The sequence below is a fragment of the Otolemur garnettii genome, unplaced genomic scaffold, assembly GCF_000181295.1.
Source record: "Otolemur garnettii isolate 467f Iridium unplaced genomic scaffold, OtoGar3 scaffold00005, whole genome shotgun sequence".
Classification (NCBI taxonomy): domain Eukaryota; kingdom Metazoa; phylum Chordata; class Mammalia; order Primates; family Galagidae; genus Otolemur; species Otolemur garnettii.
This window is the reverse complement of record NW_003852400.1, coordinates 25835020-25855826: the sequence shown is the minus strand read 5'-3', so window position 1 is coordinate 25855826 and position 20807 is coordinate 25835020. Positions and strand designations below refer to the sequence as shown.

General features: G+C 37.8%; 1 protein-coding gene and 1 non-coding gene across 3 annotated transcripts in view; one reads left to right on the top strand and one right to left on the bottom strand.

The window, feature by feature from the left end:
• Window positions 1–17534, bottom strand: part of GLCCI1 (glucocorticoid induced 1) — a 126504-nt gene extending 108970 nt beyond the window's left edge. Inside the window, exon 1 of one of the 2 annotated variants that reach the window (XM_003782704.2) lies at window positions 16546–17534. In XM_003782704.2, coding sequence (XP_003782752.1) covers window positions 16546–16984 — 439 coding nt within the window. In that variant the 5' untranslated portion in view covers window positions 16985–17534. The remainder of the gene's footprint in view (window positions 1–16545) is intronic. The other variant, XM_023518845.1, reaches the window with a different exon arrangement.
• LOC111721990 lies at window positions 5436–5510 on the top strand. The gene has a single exon (XR_002770964.1). It is a non-coding gene; the product is annotated as a small nucleolar RNA SNORD113/SNORD114 family (small nucleolar RNA).
• Window positions 17535–20807: the final 3273 nt, after the last annotated feature.

The window sequence follows — 20807 nt, the reverse complement described above, 5'->3', positions numbered from 1 at the left end:
AAGCCTAATCCAGAGCAAAGCCCCAATTAAAAAAAAAAAAAAGATAATTGTCAATCCCAAAGGATCTTTAATTAGTAAAATTTCAGGCAAGCTGACAGAATAAATCAAAACACTCAGGTGAGGCAGGGGGCAGTGGGTCATGCCTGTAATCCTAGCATTCTTTTAGGCTGAGGTGGAATAATCACTTTAGCTCAGGAGTTTGACTAGCCTGAGCAAGAATGAGACCCCGTTTTTACTAAAAATGAAAAAACACCTAAGCATTGTGGTGCCTGTGGTCCCACCTACTTGGGAGGCTGAGGCAAGAGACTCTCTTGAGCCCAGGAGTCTGAGGTTACATGAACTAGACTGCTGCCATGGCACTCTGTCTAGGGCAACAGAGAGAGACTCTGGCTCTAAAAAAAATAAAAACAAAAAACACATTCAGGGAGAGAAATACACGTATTTAGCGGACAATGAGATCCAAAACAGTCCACAAGACAGTCCAAAACAGCTCCCAAACTGAAATGCCAGAAGACAAATACTGTAAACAGCTATTTGGGGGGGGGGGGGTTGGTAGGTTTACATCCATGGTTCCCAGTTCATAACTACCTCTATTATGTCTTTTGTTATAATGTTGGGTATGTTAGGATTCAGGAGCAGGCCTCAGGATATAGTATCTCCCTGGCTTCCACTACCTTTCTGAGAGTAAAAAGACTCTCATTCCAGAGAAAGTCCCACTTCATACTCTAATCACATTTCTCATGGTCGTCCATAAAAACCCAAAGGTCTGGGTTTGGACAGCCTCTGGATTACAGAACATGCAGAGATTCCTGAAGGATGGTATGCCCAGGGAAAACATGTAAGTTCTGCAACCAGACTCCCATAAGTCACCTTACACACCTCTTCATCTGTATCCTCTCTAATATCCTTTATAATAAACTGATAAATATGAATGGGTCTCTGAATTTTCTAAGCTGCTCTAGCAAGTTAATCAAAACTGGGGATGTAGTGGGGGGGGGGGAGATTGCTAAAGCAACTTGAAGCCTATTACTCAGAAATTACAGAGGCTCAGACTTGTGATTGGTGTCTGAAGGAGGAGGCAGTTTTGGGGACTGGGCTCTCAGCCTGTGGGATATGAGGCTTTCTCTAGATAGATAGTGTGGAAATTCAATTAGACGACACCCAGGTGTTATCTACTGCTTGGTGTGTATGGGATCACCCAACATTTAATCACAGAAGTCTTTTTCTGTACTAATGATTCTTCCACTGTTTAAAGAGAGCAAACAGTGGAAGGAATGTTTTCCTCAAAGCAAGCACAGGTTTGGAGTTCTTCCTGAAGCAGCTATAATACAACATAAAGGTATAAATATAGTGCTTCAAATGTTCAGGGAAAGTGAAACCTATCTTTTACCTGGAAAAGTTAGGAATACTTTGCACAGAGAAAGGAGATACCTAAAAACTGCAAAAAAAAAAAAAAAAAAAAAAGTAGGGGTTTTCAGGCCAAAAAGTAAGAGTATTGGAGGCACAGGTTTTCCTGACAGAGAAAATGTATCCAAAATATGGAGCTATAAAAGAACAACATTTTAAATTTAAAGTTACGATCAATTTGGCAGAAATACAAGGTATGCCAGGGAAGATATTGAGATGAGTCTTTTATGTCAAGCTATGGATTTTGGGCTTTACCCCTTATTTGCCAAGAAACCAATAAAAATCTTTCACTAAAATCAGATTTAAAGAAAAAAAAAAACACAAGACTATGCTTGTAACAAAACAATGGCTAAATTAAAGATGTTGAGACAACTGGCATGAGAAAACTTACCACGTGACAATTCCAACAATCCCACCAACAAATAATAATTAGGGCCTGGAGAGAATGGAAAGAAGTCACCAGATTCAGGAGATAATTCTGAGGAGATGGGACAAGATACAGGAATCAGTACAATAGAGAGAAAAAGTCAAGGATTATGCTAGCAGCAAGTGAGAACTCAATCCAATGATGTTCCAGGTCTGAATATCTCTTAGCCATAAACAAAAATAAACCAACTCTATTTCCATACCAAATCTCTGAGTTTAAACTTAAATCATTCAAAACTCTTATCTTGATAACTATACTTCTAATCATATCTTATTACTTATAAATCATTAAAGTGATGACCTAAATCTGTAATTATAAAAAGTTTGTTAATAAGTTGTAGGTTTTCTTCTCTTGGAAAAATACACACTAGGCCATTCTTTCTAAGCATGTAAAGTGATATGAATTCCCCTACTAAGGAAGTATGATGCATTCTATTTTATGAAACACAGGTTGAATATACTTTTTTTTTTTTTTGAGACAGCTTCAAGCTGTTGCCCTGGGTAGAGTGCCATAGCATCATAGCTCATAGCAACTTCAAACTCTTGGGCTTAAGCGATCCTCTTGATTCAGCCTCCCAAGTAGCTGGGACCACAGGTGTCTGCCACAACGCCTGGCTATTTTTTTTTCTTTCTTTTCTTTTGGTTATAGTTGTCATTGTTGTTGTTTGGCGGGCCCAGGCTGGATTCAAACCCATCAGCTCCAGTGTATGTGGCTAGTGCCCTAGCCACTTGAGCTATAGGTGTCAACCCTGAATATACTTTAAATTAAAACTTTTCATAGATACTTTTCATAGAGATGGTAACAGGATCAACAAGATGATGAAGGCAAGAGCAAAACATCCAAAGACAGTTAAATAATGTTTTAAAATACAGAGAGTGCCAAAAGGTGTATACACATTTTTAAAAAGGAAAAAACTATATTAAAATTGTTAATACTCAATATATCCTGATAATGTTTACATTGTATACTGTATCTTTTATCTCTTGAATTGAAGAAGGCAAATGTGACTTTAAGTACTACAATTTTAATACAGTTTTTTTCCCCTTTTTTAAAATTTGTATAAATTTTTGGTTCTCTTTGTATTTAGATTTGTAAAATGTAAGGATTATGGGTGTTCTAATTTTATGTACACAGGTACCATGTATAAGAATACCCACCCTAGCCAGTAAAAAATACATTAACTATATTTTCAATGCTTGTTTCAATTTGGAATTTAAATATCAACATAATTGCTCAAAAATTACAAAGCCAATGTAAGCAGAGAAAATGATAAATTGGTTAAGAAAATTAAACTGTAGATGACTGGTTTGTCTTTGTAAACATGGTAGATAATTCAGAAAAGGGAATTTATATCTGAACTGATAAATTCTTCTTTATACCCATAAAACAAACTTATTTCTTACCAAATAACCAAAAGTAAACAGTTTAGTCAAGAAATTTAGTATTCAACACATGTCTCCAGGAAGGAAATGTTAACTGTAACACCATAAATAGTTAATTTCCCCTTACTCACAAGGAAGATGTTCAGGAATGTGTCGGGTTGGGTATCCACTGACTTTATCTTAAATGTGGTGAGCAAAATTCTTAAGTCATTACCTACCACTCAGTATATTAAAGTATCACAAAAAGATGATCGTGAACCTCTATGAGGAGAAAGTTATTATGAGCCATTGATTATTCAGTAATCACTGAGAAAGAAATGTGAACCGTAGGGCTCTTGGGCTCCTGCCTGTGTGTGCAGGCATGACAGCACTTTCATACATGCACAAATATTGTATACACACAGACTGAGAAGACCTTTAGGAATAAAGATTAGCTGCTCATTTAATCTCTTGGTTCTTAAGTACATATAGAAACATTAAGTTCAAATCACCCTGTAGGAACACACAATTATAAATAAAATCATAATCCAACATTAATTTTTAGTCTAATTATGCTTTGCCCTGCCAATATCAATATGTGAAAAAGGTTTTGTCAAGTTTTTCTTGAAGGGAGGAGGAATACTTCCTCCACGAAGCTGGTTGGGAACAATTTCTTATGAAATTATAACTGAAGTAATACTTTTATTAATAAGAGCAAAATATTCCAGAAAAGGCATTGGGACAGTTATCTAACATAAAGCATATCTTTTCACAGAAAAATGAGAGAAATAAAATCATTAGTGCATATGAGTTCTTTCCCTTTTAGGAGTTGATTAGCAAATTTCTTTAATTTTAAAACTACTAGAAAGGGAATAGAAAAGATCCAGTTATGTTCATTTATAATAGCTTAAAATATTAATTTTGCTATATGTCAACAGAACATTTTGTTTAGCAATGACAAATTACACTATTTAGTAATATGTTTTTACAACCTCAGATGAACCTCAACCTTGTGTAACAGACTTCCTAAAAAGTTTGTGTAAATAACATTTTGGTAACTAGAATCATTTTATCATTTTATATGCAGGTTAAGTGAGACATTCTGTAAAGCAAATAACCACCTCAAAGTTCGTTTTATAGTTTAAAATTTTTTAAATTATAATGAAGTGAAAATTTATTTTTCACATTCTCCTTACTTGGAGCTCAGTATAATCATGGTCTAAAGACAGGAGGGACTATAAAGACATTTAAATTTTTAATTGAAAGAGCCCATCAAATTTTTAAAAAGATGGTTTTGAGTTTCTCTAAAACAAAAGCTGATTCTACAGAGCCTTCCCAGATCACAGAATTCTAAATGTGACTTAAAAACTTACTCTGTAGAAACCCATTGTCTATCTTTCAAAATGTGGACTATCCTGACATCACCCATCTTTGTCCCACCTACTTCTACCAGCAAAAGCACCCAGATCCTTAATTTTATGTGAAGGTCTAAACCAGTGCTTTTCCATCACCAATACTGAATGATGGGCCCTAAATGAAGCCATTTAATTACTCAAAGCATTAGTCATTTTAGAAAATGGTTAACACAAGCATAAACTAATTTCTGCCAGATATCTGATAGAACTGCGTGCTCTAACAATCATTTAGTGATGAGAAGCTAGCTATATACACAGCTAAAACAGAAATCTCTATGTAAATCCTATGTAAAGATTCAGCAAATATTCACTGCAGGGCCTTCCAGATATCAGAAACCACAGTAAATGCTGAAATGCTAAAATGACACAGGTGCTATTTGGTGAGGCATACATATCCACCAAACTTACCTTGAAAACAGAGTTATAGAAACATTAAGATTAAAAATTGTAACCAGTAAAGCCTCTAGAACAGTGGTTCTCAACCTTTCTAATGCCCCGACCCTTTAATACAGTTCCTGTGGGTCATGACCCATGGGTTAAGAGCTGCTGCTCTAGAATCACTACATTATTAATATAATGAGTCAAATAATCAAAAGATTTAATTATTGTACTATATATTTACTTTCTTTTTGTATTTTAAGGTCCTTAATTCAAGAATGGAATATTTTAAAAAGAACAAATGTTAACAATAAATTTCACTACTTTCCCTATACCTTCCTATTTCCCAAAATTTCTATATGCAATTTCAGATAGTGTATTGTATGGTTATATCCACAGGCCTTAAGTTTTTCTTCAGTGTTCCACATGCAACATAAAAAAAAAAAATCGACCAATGATGAGTATTCTGGGGTATTGGAATCAACAATGATTCTGATTAAACCCTATAACTCTGAGGTCTACTACAAAAAACAAGTCACCTCACAAAACATGATTCATCTAACATTATTTGTTTTACCATGAAGTTTAACAGTTAGTTCATTAAATGGGAATATCAGTATAAAGATTTTTTTCCCACATGCTTAGTACAAAGTAAAACAGAGCATCTGCCCTAAACTTCAACTAATATAACTAGCAGTAATGTTAATGGTTATAATGGTAGTAATTCTTTAAAGTAAAAAATGAAGTGGATAAAAACCAAAAATAGGTAAATTCAGAGTATAATAAAGAAAAATAGGACATTGTGCATTAGATCAAGATATCAAATAAATGGTAGTATAACATATTAATAACTTATCAGTTTCCATTCTAGTTCACTAGTACCAGATATTTAGTCAAAGCCAAACCCTACTCATCTCAGTAGCCTCACAAGGCATCACTGTCCAGGATTACTACACATTATTACTACATATTACTACATTACTACACAAGAAGCCACAGCCAACAATACAGTTCAGACTTCTGCAAGAAGGTATGTGTATATGTGTGCTGAGAGAGAAAGGGCCAGTGTCATCATCCTAGTCCTAACTATAGAGTATATTAAAATAAATTCAAGCAATAACATATGCTAAATTTAAACATATTATAGAAACCACAAAATGAAGCTATTCTAAGTTTCATCTAATGAAAGAAAAATACATATAAACAGAGTGGCAACTTTAAAACAGAGTAACAAAAAGTTCAAGCTAATTTAGGTAAGCATAAAAGCATAATAATTCATATTATGATAGTGGGAATAGTGGATAAAATGCTTAGCAAATTTTAAATGAATTAACCTAACCCTGTTTAGAGATAAAATGTGAGCACACCAATTATACCTTGAATACAATATTTATTTTATAAGGGCCAAATATAGTTTCTCACACATAGCATGGATTTAAAAAATATTTGCTATGTGAAAAAGGATGAAAAAATACATTAGTTTACCACTGTATGCTAACAACAAGTATAATACCTAACACAAACATTTCTTGAATGATCACTGAAGCTACATTAAAGCTACACTAATCTCTATGTCTATACTAATATATAGCCATGATACTCAAAAAGATAAAGTGTGAGCAAATACTCAACAAGGGCTCGGAGCCTATAGCTCAACCGGCTAAGGCGCCAGCCACGTACACCTAAGGTGGCGGGTTCGAATCCCCAGCCCGGACCCGCCAAACAACAATGACGGCTGCAAACAAAAAATAGCCGGGCGTTGTGGCGGGCGCCTGTGGTCCCAGCTGCTTGGGAGGCGGAGGCAGGAGACTCGCTTGAGCCCAGGAGTTGGAGGTTGCTGTGAGCTGTAATGCCACAGCACTCTACCCAGGGGGACAGCTTGAGGCTCTGTCTCAAAAAAAAAACAAAAAACAAAACAAATACTCAACAAGATGGTTTTTTAATAATGGGTCACTCTAGTATATAATTACGCAACTTCAAAATATCTTTTCAAAGTTTATTATCAAAATATTACAGAATATAGCAGATTTTTTTCAAAAACCTAAATTCTGAGCACAGTTTAAATCTCCAATTTTGAAATACTAATGAAACTACAGTTAGCAATGTTTGCCAACCCCTATTTAGTAAGTGCTATACACTTAAAATGATCTAACCTGAAGCAGGAAAAGGACAGTTGATCCTCAGGAGTGATACATCAAAGTAACCCCAAAAATACTTTAGAAAAAAGAAAGTGACATTGTCACATAACTTTTTTTTTTTTTTGAGACAGGGTCTTAATCTGTTGCCAGGGCTAGAGTGCAATGGTGTCATTATGGCTTACAACCTCTCCTGGGCTCAAGAGGTCCTCACACTTCAGCCTCCTAAGTGGTGGTACTACAAGCACGTGACACCAAGTTCAGCTAATTTTTGTTTTTTTGGTAGGTACGGATAGGATCTCTCTATTGCCCAAGCTGGTCTCAAACTCCTGACCTCAAGTGATACTCCTGCCTCAACCTTCCAAATTGCTGAGATTACAGGTGTGACCCGCCATGCCTGGCCTGTCACAGAACTTTCAGAGATATCATAAATACATTTTGTTTATAAACTACTAGCTAATAAAAAAATTTGTATTTTACTATGATCTTTGTGTGCTTTCATGGAAGGATCACTTCACAAGTTTATATGAGGAAAAGAACAGTTTCTGTATGCCTAGACCTGATGTAACCCTGAACAACTAAGCCCTACTAGTTTTAGTCAAGATACAAATATTAATTCACTCATGATAAGGTAAAGTATTTAAGTAGGAAAGTAAATATAATTACAGAATATCATGAGAAACTTTATCCATCACATAACTTCATATATGATTTTCAATCACCTAACAACAAATATAATCTCCAATGAATGTTTTTTGTGAAAAGGAATCATTTCCACATTGACTATTATGGAGAGCTTACAGTAAGCCCAAATGACACTCAAATAAAAAATGCTCAAATAACCTATGGGAAATTACTAATATGGAGATTAAAATTTTCTTTTCTTCATCACATCAACAAACTGAGAAGTTAAAGAACCTAGCTAAGTCAAATTATTTTTTAAGGTAGTGTTGCTTGCTTTGATATAAAAGATACCATGTTAAATGCTGCTAAAATATCAAAAAATGATAAAAGTAATGAACCATAATGCTGGAGCTAAATGAAGCTTTATGATATTTTATTATAAATGGACAGATTTTCAAAAGTTTACATTGCTAAATACAAAAATAACCAAAAAAAGACTATTCTACCCACATTTTGAAATATCATAGGAAAGGAAGTTTTAAAATTGTAATGCTAAATTCTGTCTTTGAAAAGTAGTAGGCCATTTAAGGACCAAGGGGAAGGCCCAATTATGGCATAATAAGGTTTCAAAGTGGTATGACATTCTTACATGCATACCTGGGGTTTGAATCACTGGGGATACGTACATCTATTTTAAGTTCTACGGCCCCTAGAGTCTAGTCCAATTTAGCTCTCTCTTCATCCAAGCCCCCCAAACTATTTTTAGCCTTTCTACGACTTTACTATAAAAACAGTGGGACAACCCATTGTGCATGCTTTCCTGCCCCATAAACTGGGTTCCAAAAGCAACTTTCAGCTATCTTAATGTCAGGACTTAAAGCGTTACAGCGAAATTACTCTGGGTCCTTGTGTATGCTGCATAACCTTGGGCAAATTATTTTAACTTCTCAGGACCTCATTTCCTCATCTGTGAAAAGATACATGCATTAATAAAGGCATTAATAAAAAGTATTAATAAAAGTATACTGAGTTCTAGTCAAGATTAGTGGTTTACATAAAAACTCAAAATATAACTAATTTATTAAGAATAAACTACAATTATTACGTTGTAGTCTAATAAACTTTTTTCAGTAGCAGAAATCACTTCCCTTCCCAACTAAAATCTTAAAGATCCTACCCTCTTTATTTTAAAGATAAGGAAAATAAGATGCAAAGAGTTAGTGGCTTATTATCAGTCAAATGTTAAAATTGAAAATAGAACTCCAAATCTGTATTATTTCCCAGTATTCCTTTTGTCTCTAACACACTTGTTTGGAACTATTTGGAAAATAATTACTTTGTCCTTTTATTTTATAATTAATTCTAGAGAAAAGAGCCAGGTTATATACTATTAAAGCAGCGGTTCTCAACCCATGGGTTGCAACCCACAGGAACTGTACTAAAGGCTCATGGCATTAGGAAGGTTGAGAACTACTGTATTAAAGAATAATGTAGTCATACATGCTTCATTCTATCCTCAACAGAAAAACAGCAAATACTAGGCGGCGCCTGTGGCTCAGTGAGTAGGGCACTGGCCCCATATACCAAGGGTGGTGGGTTCAAACCTGGCCCCGGCCAAAATGCAACAAAAAATAGCCAGGCATTGTGGCAGGCGCCTATAGTCCCAGCTACCAGGAGGCTGAGGAAAGAGAATCGCCTAAGTACAATAGGTGGATGTTGCTATGAGCTGTAACACTACAGCACTCTACTGAGGGCGACAAAGTGAGATTCTGTCTCTAAAAAGAGAAAAAAAAAAAGAAAGAAAAACAGCAAATACTCCCCAAGGCAAACTTACAAACTCAGTTACAGCATAACTCTTGTCAGTCAATATTCCTTCAATTTTATATTCAATACCATCTATAATAACATCTTATTAATAGAGTTAATTAAGTCACAAGGAGTTCTTTTATGTCTTATTCAGTCTTAGAAAACAATCAAGTATCTAATAATTTCAGAAAATGTTTCATTAGAAAGTTAATCTTAAGGGAGGAGGGAATGGGTGGAGGGAGGGGGTTTGGAGGGATCACTTCTGAGGTTTATCTTATAGGGGTACAGGTGAATCTTTCTAAGAGTAGAATGTGAACGTTTTGAAGCAGTAACTGAGAAAATGACATGAGGGCGTGTTGAGCAGTTTGATGGAAGTATTTCAGATTGCATGTGAAAACCCCACACTGTACCCCAGAAGTGCATTAATGTACATAGTTACCATTCAATAAAAAAAAAAAAGAAAGTTAATCTTTTAGTAATATAGAAGTTAAAATCAGCTATATGGACTACCCACAGAAGTTCCCTCTTATGGCCATCCTAGATAAATAAGGGACTATTACTGCCAGGAGTTGATAGCTATTTGATCTTCAGTAATACTAGGCAGCAAGTTTTACCAATTCTGGTTTTCATTATGAAACACACCTGAATGTAACTTAGATTTGGACACAGATCTTGCCATACAACCATGAGTTCTACCTGATTTTTTAACTCATCCTTTTTTTGGTGAGCCATCCTTAAAGTGCACCATGGTGGCACTTCATTAAGTTATATACACACAGAGTTCAAATGCACAAATTGCAGGCTCTTGGCCAAGAGTGTTAAATCAACCTAGTGCCCATTACCGGGCCAATCTTGGAATCAGTCTCTGCTTAGTAACTCCTGAAGCAATCATGAGTTTAGCAAAATATATAACTAACTTATTTTAACCTGTATGAAGGGAGGAGAGGGGAGAACACTTCTGTTCATTACAATGTGATTCAAGGACTGTATGGATTCTGGTTTTCTGTAAGGAAAGCCTGATGTAATCAAATTCATATCCTTCATTCCTAAGGAACAAGGATTCCCCTCAACCCCCACATACAACTTTATGCAAGAAAGAAATGGAGAAAAACGGCCAGTCGATCCCTAATTCTATTTTAGTTACATTTACCAAACTAAGTCTCACATTTTTAGATATTTTGAAAATGTCAGAGCATATTCTAACACAGCATAATAGTGCCATGGAAACAAAAGAAAACTAGATCCTTTGTCTTTCTTTTAGCCCAGAAATCACAGCTGATCATCAACATTACAGTCTTTCCAAGTTAAGAGCAAAGGGATAGTCCTGTGGAATGAATGCTTGATCTGGAATCAAAAGATCTGCATTCTAAATCCACTTTTTTGCTGAATGAAAGTAAGCATTGCCCAGCATATAGTTAGCATTTAAACATGTTTTCTTCATTTCTTCCTACCTACAACTAGAGTTACAGCATAATAGGGGGAAGTCACTGGAAGTATTCATGAACTTGCCTCCTGGTATTTGCCTCATAACATTCACTTGGAATGAACAACACTGCTGACAGGTAACTACCATATTTGTTCAAACTTGAATCAGTGGGGATACTACAATAAGATTTCCACAGTTTGTTCATAATACAAGTAAAATCCTTAGATTTTTCAGAATTCTTGCTAAATTCATTATAATTTGTTTTATATAACAAGTATAAATACTCTCTGGAACAGCTGGATAAGTGAAGTCATGGCCACTTCCAGGAGTTCAGATAAGGAGGAGAAGGAAAGATAGTTTCTGGTTCTTTCATCAGTTCCCTAGACTTTCTATACCAATAAAGGAGTATTTGTCTTCTCTTTCCTCTGGTTATTTCTGACAAGCCAGTTAGAGACCATAGGTTAGATAAGGTCAATCTCTTGTTAAAATAATTAACAGTACATAGCATACAAAGAGTGATTTGGTTCCTTAGTTACTTGTGAAAATAAAATTATATATTGAAGACAAAATAGACATTAGTACCAGGCACAGACCCGGGACAGGTGCTACAGAAAAGCCTATCAAGTGCTGTAGAAAACACCAAACTAAAATTAAGAACAACAAAGTCATAAGTATGTGTATATACTCCTTGGCAGATTATTAACTACATGCAAAGATTTTGATAAAACAGGTTTTTAGAAATTTTTTAATTCAAACTTAAGGAAAACCTTCTCCTAGTAGCCACTTGTTGAATACTGTCATTTATTTTTATTTTATTCACCACCATGGAGCCCAGTTACTCCTTTTTCTTATTCACAAATAGTCCACATTATCACAGATAATGACTACAAGGATATTATCATCCTTCAACACTTCCCCAATGTTGCACTGAGTCCTTGCAGAAATTGTATACTACAGTGAATGAAATGGCCTTCTGTAAAAAGTACTATAATTAACAAAATGATTTTCAGTTTAATATATACAAGGAGGCCATAAAGTTCAACTGCAATCTTACACAAACTTTATGGCCACCCTGTATGTGCACAAAACTATAAATATAGTTGAAATTTGACTAAAGTGCTTTTATTCATCTTAGGTACTCAATATTCAATATTCTTAGAATAATGGTTATTTGAGAAAAATTTAATCTTTGAACATAAGACAGTAGAATTATTAAATAGCTATACATTCATTTATCTATTCTATTCACTCACTCATCTAGAAATTTTCAGCACCTAAGATGCAGAAACACCTAAGATGGGAAAACATTAGGCCCATAAATAAAGAACATTGTATTTAGTGTAGTTCTCAGAGACTAGAAACCTTTCCCAAAAAACAGTATTTGAAACCTGTAACTTTAGAAAAAGCTAAAACTTCAACATATTTTCACTCTAGTACAGGAAAGCTTTGAAATTTTCCTATTAGCATGCTAAGAAAATAAATTTTAAAATGGGGAGGAAAGATTTAAATTTCCTAGAACATTAGCCTGAGAATTTATAGGAAGAAAATGTCTGAGTATCCCTAAAAAATAAGAGAAAAAGGTTATTAAAATTTTTGTATTCTCCAAACTGGAGCACAGCATAAACAATTACTTAAAAAGAAAACTTTGATGAAAAGATAAAAAACTAAGCAAATGAATGAATTAAAACACATCTACATATATATATTGCAGGCACCCATTCAACATTATATGCAGGCTAGCTTTGTATTGTCTTTTAAAATAGAATCATAACTTCTTTATATATTAAACAATAAGGCTCTCAAGATGCTTATGAAAAAGTCTAATCAAATTTCACCTAGAGTTAGCAATCTGTTAAGAGTATTAGGCCTACATAAACCTGATATCTTAAATCAGGAACCAATATACGCTACTTTTCATAGCAGGAGCTATATAAACTACAAGCTCTTCCATGTTTTCATTATGTGATTTGATTTGTTACACTACAAAATAAGCCATATTCTCTACCCAGAGTACTCTAAATGCAACTGTTTTTACATCTTTTAGAATTTATAATTCATCCTACTCTACAAAAAGAAAACTACAAGAGGGTTTGCATTTGCCACTTACTATCTTGCACAGTAAAATTGTGAGTATTTTTTCTGTGTTTAAATCCAAGCATTTTGATCTATGAGGTTTCAGAAAGAAGCAACTTTATAAGATTTTCTTTTGGTTGTTACTAATGATTTTAGCTTAAAGATCATCAGTTTCAACACTAACATCCTGCTATATTCTCATCTGAGTTGTTGTTCTCTTTATCTGGAAGGTAGACTTTATATATTACCATTACAAAAAAATAACTATTTGCATAATACTTATGATTTTACATCTATTACAAACACATCACAGGGAGCCTGAGGATGCATTCAGCAGCTTGTCATTCACCACTTCAAGACCCTTCAGAACCAAACAAGGGAGAGGGTGACATTTTGGTAATGGCAGAAGTATAGAAATGAATATAAATAACAAACCTTGAAGTTTTAAAAATACAAAAGAAAGAAAAAATACAAACAAAAAGAGATGATCCATGAGCAATAACAAAAGTTTCGATTTTTAAAACTCCTCTATACAGAGCAAAATGTTTGAAGATTTATGCATCTTCTATTATGGCAGCCGTTTAAATTATCTAAAACTATGTTATGAAAATAAAGAAAATTACCATCTCTTTTTGCTGGATTTTATAAATCAGTATAACATTAAAATTGTTGCCCCCATTTACAGAATTCAGTTTTTCCAGCTTTGTGAAATAATGTTAATATAAATTCTTTATTATTGTAACCTCAGCCTTACAAATATGTATACTAAGAATATTTAAGAGGAAGGTGATGATATAATGTTTAGAAATTGTTTCATAATTTCTTCTCAGTAAAAGAATTACCAAAAGAATATTTTTAAAGCTTATTTTCTTTCATAACCATCACTCCAGATAAAATGAATACTGAATGATCAGTTATGTCACCTCTAGTCCAAATGCCCATAGCACTTGCAGCTTTTCGTAAACAATATGCCTCTACACTTAACGCATATCCCTCAAGCTACCATCTTCTTAGTATGTTTAAATATAGTTTAAAATGCAGTATTACATCTTATACACACACAACACTGAAATGTGCAGAAAAGGAAGGAGGTGTAGAGCAGAAGAAATGGAGCACGTTGTTTTTCATTCATGCAGTACAGTGATGTCAGTGTCTGCAGCAGCAGTGGCAGCGGCAGGAGCCTTGACCAATGGAGGCTAAAATACACTGAAGTCAAAACCTTGTAGAATTCAAAAAAAACTGAGAAGAAAATCATTCGAAAAATTAAATCAACTGTTCACAGTATGGATTTTAAATGGCTAAGTAAACAGAACAGATTAGTAATATAGTTTATAATCTGAGTGGGGAGAACAAGGCAGAATGTGGAGAAGTAACATGGGGTAATATAATCAGGGAACCAGGGGCATAAGAGCCTGCATTCAAAATCACTTCAATGTAAGAAACTAGCAAAACCACCTGGTGTTAGAAACAGTAAAAAAAAAAAAAATCCTTAGCAGAGAAAGCCCTTCCATCACTGACACTGAAAATCTGTCTGCTGCACAACCACACTCAGAAAAGTATTTCCATCATGATTACATTAAAATTGCATTAAACTGGAATGTGCCAGTCCAACAAAGAGGAGAGTTTAAGCCTGATCACAAATTTCATTAAAACTACTTGATGATGGAGCATGTAATTCGTAAACAATTAAAGCTTTTGAATGATGCAGAAAAACAAGTTGTACTATTATCTGTTGTAAGATGTTTGTGTTTATCAACAAAAGGAGAGGAGGTACTAGATGGCCATTATATTGTTGCAGCAATTGCCAGAACTTCCCTTACTCTGCCCACAACACCCTCCTTACACAATCTGCAATGTTTATGCCTCTTACATTAGTCCCTGAAAGAAAATCCCCAAACTCAATTTATGCACTGTTGAAGCTAAACCACACAAAATACACCGTAACTGCTTTCTTTTCCGTTCTGTTACCTCTCATTTTGTATAACTCTAGAAAATGTGCAAGAGAGTTGCATATGGCATTAATCTGTTAGAAAATGGTGGCCTTTTCTATAAAATACAGCCAAAGATGTGTGTTCAGTTGTGGTCATTATTAGGGCGATCACGTTGTTTTCATTCATTCATTCAGGATTTGCTGGGGGATGTCAGTTTCTGCAGCAGCTGGCTTGACCTGGGGGAGGAGTGGGGGAGCAAATTCCTCCCAGTGCATACAGATTACAGGACGTCTTTCTGGGTGCCCATGTACTCATCCCACTGCACTATATGCTACACTGATTCCCCATCAAGTGACCAGAAAACAAGTGCCTTGGCCACATGCTAATTACAGGGCTGAAATATTAAAACAACACCAAAACTGCAATCTATCATAATGCAGGCAACCACTTTCTTTGACTCTAACACCTTCATTGAGAAAACTCCATTTTAAAAAAATTCCACATACCACATAAACATTGTAGAGCTTGATAGTGTTTCCCTTCCAACCAGAGATTTTTCCATTCAGTATGATCTGTTTCCTCCACAATGCAGCAGCAGCAGCAGCAGCATCTGTAGCTCTAGCCTGGTATCTAATAGTATTAGCTTATTCTACCCTTCCTTATAAGCTTTACATCCCTGTTTTGGCTAATCTTCCTTTTCTCCCCCAGGACTCAACTACATCATGTACTGTGTCCCTAGACATAAACAAAACCAAAACAAAACAGAAAACATTAAAGGAAGCCCAAAGCATCCTCCAGCTCACCATTACCTTTGACATCTAACAAAAAAGAAACTTGAGATCCTTGAATATTTCAACTGAACTGTTAAGCGTACTTTTAAAAATGAAAAGAAAAAAATGAACACATTCCACAAACAGGTTTTTAGGAATTTACCATGAAAATCTCGGGTTGGGCAAAAACTGTTTCTAGTGCAGTAGTGCTCTGATGCATGACTAGTAGAGAGACTAGAGGGGGAAAAAAAAGTATTCACTCCAATTGCACATTCAAAATTGTCCCCTCTACACATCTAGCAGATATCCTTACATCTTAACTAAAGCCACCAACCCTCCAAAAAAGAAAAAAAAAATGATCCCTATAGTTACAAGGCACGTTAGGAACTTTGCAGGAAAGCACAAAGAGGCTGTAGAGATTACAACCACCACCTTATCCGCTGCTGGAGAGTTTTGTATGCGTGTTTAAGTGTTTCGCCCACCTCCTCTTTCCCCGACTACAAACAGCAAACACATGAGCTAGCTAGCCAGCTCTTAAACTGAAAAACCTTTTGAAGCAAGCAAATGATGGAAGATAAAATCTGAGGGGTGGCATGAGGGTCAAATAAAAGTTGCTTTTTTCAGTTCGCTCCTCCAAGCCCTGCAGCGACCACAGGGGGTTGAGATTCCCAGAGCCACTTTCACACCTTCGATAATGCATTAGCAAAGAGAAGCCCGGAGAGGCTGAAGTTTCCACGGAGGGCACCGTCGGGGGGACGCAGCCAGGGAGGACGGGAGGGTTGGGCTCGCTACCTCTGCACACGGGCGAGCCGGGGCTCCGTCTCTCAGGTGAGCTGCTCCTCCGGTGACTCTCAGGGGACCGTCTCGGGCGGCCCTTGGCCCGGGGTGCCTGTTCGGCCGGGGCTGCGGCCGGCGGCGGCGTCGAGCTGGGCGGGCTGGGGCCGCGGGCCGCGCCGGGCCCCTGGAGGCTGCCCAGCGAGGCGGCGGCGGCGGCGGGCAGGCGCGTAGGACTGTGCTGGCTGCCCCGCAGGAGCTGGTAGGGCACAGTGGCGCGGATGGGCTGCAGCAGCCGGCCGGGTCCCGCAGCCGGGGCACAGCCCACGCCGCCGCCGCCCGCACCGTTCCCGCTCCCGGCGGCGGCAGGCGGGGAGCCCGCGGCGCTGCGCCGCATCCTCTGCGGCGGGGGATGAGGGGTCTGAGAGGAACTGGAGGAGGAGGAGGCAGTGGACATGGTGGGTCCGCGGGCCCCGGACGACGCCGGCCGACACCGAGGCGCGCGGCTGGAGACGCGCGAGCGTGTGGGAGCCGGCGCGATAGTGCGTGCGAGTAAGGGGGAGGGGCGGGGGTATGGGGAGGGGGAGGAGTCTCTGGGCTCCCCCTTCCAACGCACACCCCCGCCGCCTCGGAGAGGGGGGAGGGGAGGGCTGCGAAAACAAACGTCCAACGGCCCCAACCGCCCAGCTGGGCTTCGCGTGGCGGTCACAGCCGGGGCTGCTAGGAGCCCGGAGCCGCCGCCGCAGCCGCCGCCCCGGGCATCGCGCTGACAGGGCAACTGCCCGAATCACGCAGTCCGGGGGCCGCGCGCAGCCTTCTCCTCAGCCCTCGCGGGGCTTCACGCGCCGAAGAACCGGCAGCTGCAGAGAGGGCCGGTACCCCAGCTCCTGGGGACAGGGGTGGGGGAAAAGGGCCTCGAAGTGCCTGGCGCTCCGCAGAGTCCGCCCCAACGCAAACGCCGCCGCCGCCGCCGCTTCTACCCACTCCTCACTCGGAATGGCAACTAATCCCCCCAGCACACCCCGCCCCCAGCAACGCCTCCCGGCGCTCCGGACCCGGCAGCTGCCAAAACGAGCATACCCATTGGCTCCGCCGCTCTCCACCCGCATTCTAATGATTGGTTCTGGAATAGGAGTGAGAGGAACATTCTCCAATGACAGTGGTGCCTCCTACTTTGGGGGCGGGGTGTTGGGAGGTGGGAGTAAGAAGTGGGCTGTGCACGCAGGGAGGAGCGTAAGAGTTGACAGGCTTTGAGGTGAGAGCGATACTACGAAAGTGGGTTCCCGTGTGTCCTGCGCGTGCCCCGACACCCACAGACACGCTTATGCCGCATAAGATGTTGTAAGAACTCCACCCTCCTGGGCCGTCAGTTCAACTTGAGACAGAGGCCACTTGAAGGAAACTTTGCTTTACAAGTACACTTGCATCGGTGGGATGTTTAGAGTTAGAACCAAAAAGCTGAATCCCCTCTTCTTTCTTTTTAGTAATCTTGAGTTTTCGTGGCTAGCATTATTAATCAAAAGAACTTCAGGTGGTCAGGAGCAAAGCCCGGAAGCTGGATTGAACAAAGGTCGCATACTTTTACAGCCTATCCTAACATTTGTATTTATTCAGTGAAAAGAGATAATCAAATTCTATATTCCAAAACAATAGCTTAGAATAGCAGGTGTCAACATCATTACACATCAGTTAGAGATATTTGCAGAGGGCAGCTCCATTGCCTTTCCCGAAGCATATGACCTCTTGGATGGAATAAATACCAGGTGTGATGTAAAAAGCCACTGTGGTAAATTTGTTTTTTATTCAATGAGGCGGTACGAAGATTTTGGATGACTATCAAAATCTAAAATTTATCCCCACAGCAAACCAAGGTTTTAAACCTTAAGCAAGACCAACTAATTTAAGGAACTTTATCAGACATCTTCCATAAATTTCCATGAGGTTAAAAAAAGAAGTAGGATGGATGTCAGATTGGTCTACAACTGGTGTCTGTCCATACTCACAAACTTTCTGATTTCAGGCACTATAGTGCAGGGGTCAGTTTCACGTGGAGGAGCCATCCTTCTCTGCCTTCTTGTGTGGTCAGACCAGAAAGCATGATTTTGTAGCATAGGAAATACCTCTGTTCTTAGTCTCCCCATCCATGCCTTGATTATCTGTGGGACAAGAATCCACATTAGTTTATATAAGGTTGGACCTTATATAAATTGGACCGCACCTATGGTACATAATACAAGGGTACGTGTCAGCTCTATTAGTATAGAGCATAAAAATCTTAACACAATAACTAAGTAAATGAGATGAGGTATATATTAACCAGAGTGATGTAAGCATTCCTAATTCTATATGAATCAGCACATTGTACCCCACAAATGCATTAATGTATACATGATCTATGTGTTTATGATTTAATAAAAAATAAAAATAAATAAATAAATATAAGGTAGAATTATATTATACTTACTTTTTAGTCCAAATACGGTAATGGACTATATTTTAGGTTAAATTTAAATTTGTAATCATTGGCCATATGTGATTAATATGTATACCCACGTGGAGAGAAAATAAGATGAAGAATTATTGGGCTTATAGAGCTACCAAAATCTTCCTCTTCTAGTTCCATCTGGGCTTGCCAGACATCCAAGGCCCGTCCAAATCTAAGAAGCAGTCCCACTGTCAGTATTAGCAATGAGGTCATGGCTGGGAGAGAACACTAAACAGATCTGCACTGATGTTCATCTTAAGCTGATTAAAGTCTCTTCAACGTGGATTCCTAATAGCAACAACAACAAAAAAAGCCTTGCCTGAATTTTTGTCCCTGGCAGATGCTTAAATTAAACTCCTTACTGCTTGTGACAGTCTACGTGCGCCTTTGCACTAGGTGTTCCCTCTTCCTGAAAGGTTCTTGCCCAATATATCCACACGGCTTGCCCCTCATTTCCATCAGATCTTTACTCAAAAGTCACTGCCTTCATGATGAGAGCTTTTCTGAACATGCTTTTTAAAACTGTAAGCACCCCTTAGGCTTTTCTTACTTTCCACCCCACTCTTTCCCTAGAGTACCAATCACCATCTAAACTATGGGGTGTCCCAAAAGTCATCCCAAAAGGCACCATACATAGGAAAATGAGAAATTATAGATGAACGTACATTGATTTATAAAATATTCATTACAAAACTTTACAAAGAGGTGGCCAACATGTAGAGAATGTTTTGTAACTATTTTGTAAAATTTTGTAATGAATAATTTGTAAATAAAGGCACATTTAGCTATAATTTCCCAATTTCCATATGGTAACTTTAGGGGTGATTTGGGGGACACCCTTTATTATATATTAAAATTACTTCTATATGCCTAGAAGAGCCATAAAGTCAAGACTTTTTATTGGTTTTATAACTTGAATCTCTACAACAGTGCTTAGTACATAGCAATCAATAAATATTTGTTCAATGTTGTTAAGAACAGCAAATTATTTTGGCTGGGCACAGTGGTGGCTCGTGCCTATAATCATAACATCTCTTGAAGGCTAAGGTGGGTGGATTCTTGAGCTAAGAAGTTTGAGACCAGACTGAGCAAAGGAGACCCTCGCTCTAAAAAAAAAAAAAAAAAAAAAATCAAACGAAAAAGAATAGCAAATTTAGCCAGTGCTGGTCTCATGAACTCCAACTTATATCCTTCATGAAAAACAATAAAAATAGCAGTTATATCTCTGCTGCAAAAGTATAGCCACAGAGTAAGAAAAAAAACTCCCATGTGGCTACTGTAAACCATACAGACGTTTGTGTTGGAGCTGGAATTCAAAAAGAAAGCTTATGTTGTATTATGGTGCTTATATAGGTAAAGTGAAAAATTAGCCCTGGTGGGGTCCTGCAGGCTCATCAGAGGTCGAAAATGGAAAATAGAATTGGTAATGGAGAAAAAGGTAGTAAAAAGATTGCAGAAAAAAAAAGATGACTGAAATTGAGAGAGAAAGTTGAGGAGGATAAGTTAAGCAGTAGCATCTGTTGGTAGTTGCATCTCACAGTTAAGAATAGCTATTCTCAAGAGGCCTATGTAAAGGAACTGAAAAGTAAATTATAATTAAATAGGAAGGACTATAATATGTAAATAATGAAAACTTTGTTTTGTTTCTAAAAACATAGTTCAGAAGAAGCAATAGTAACATTTTTAACTGTTAACATCATTAAGAATGAAGATCACTGGCTTTTCTGCTTTCATCCCCACAGCAATCCAGTTGCCAACCACGATGCCAGGGACACATGCCCTAAGCTGAGACTGA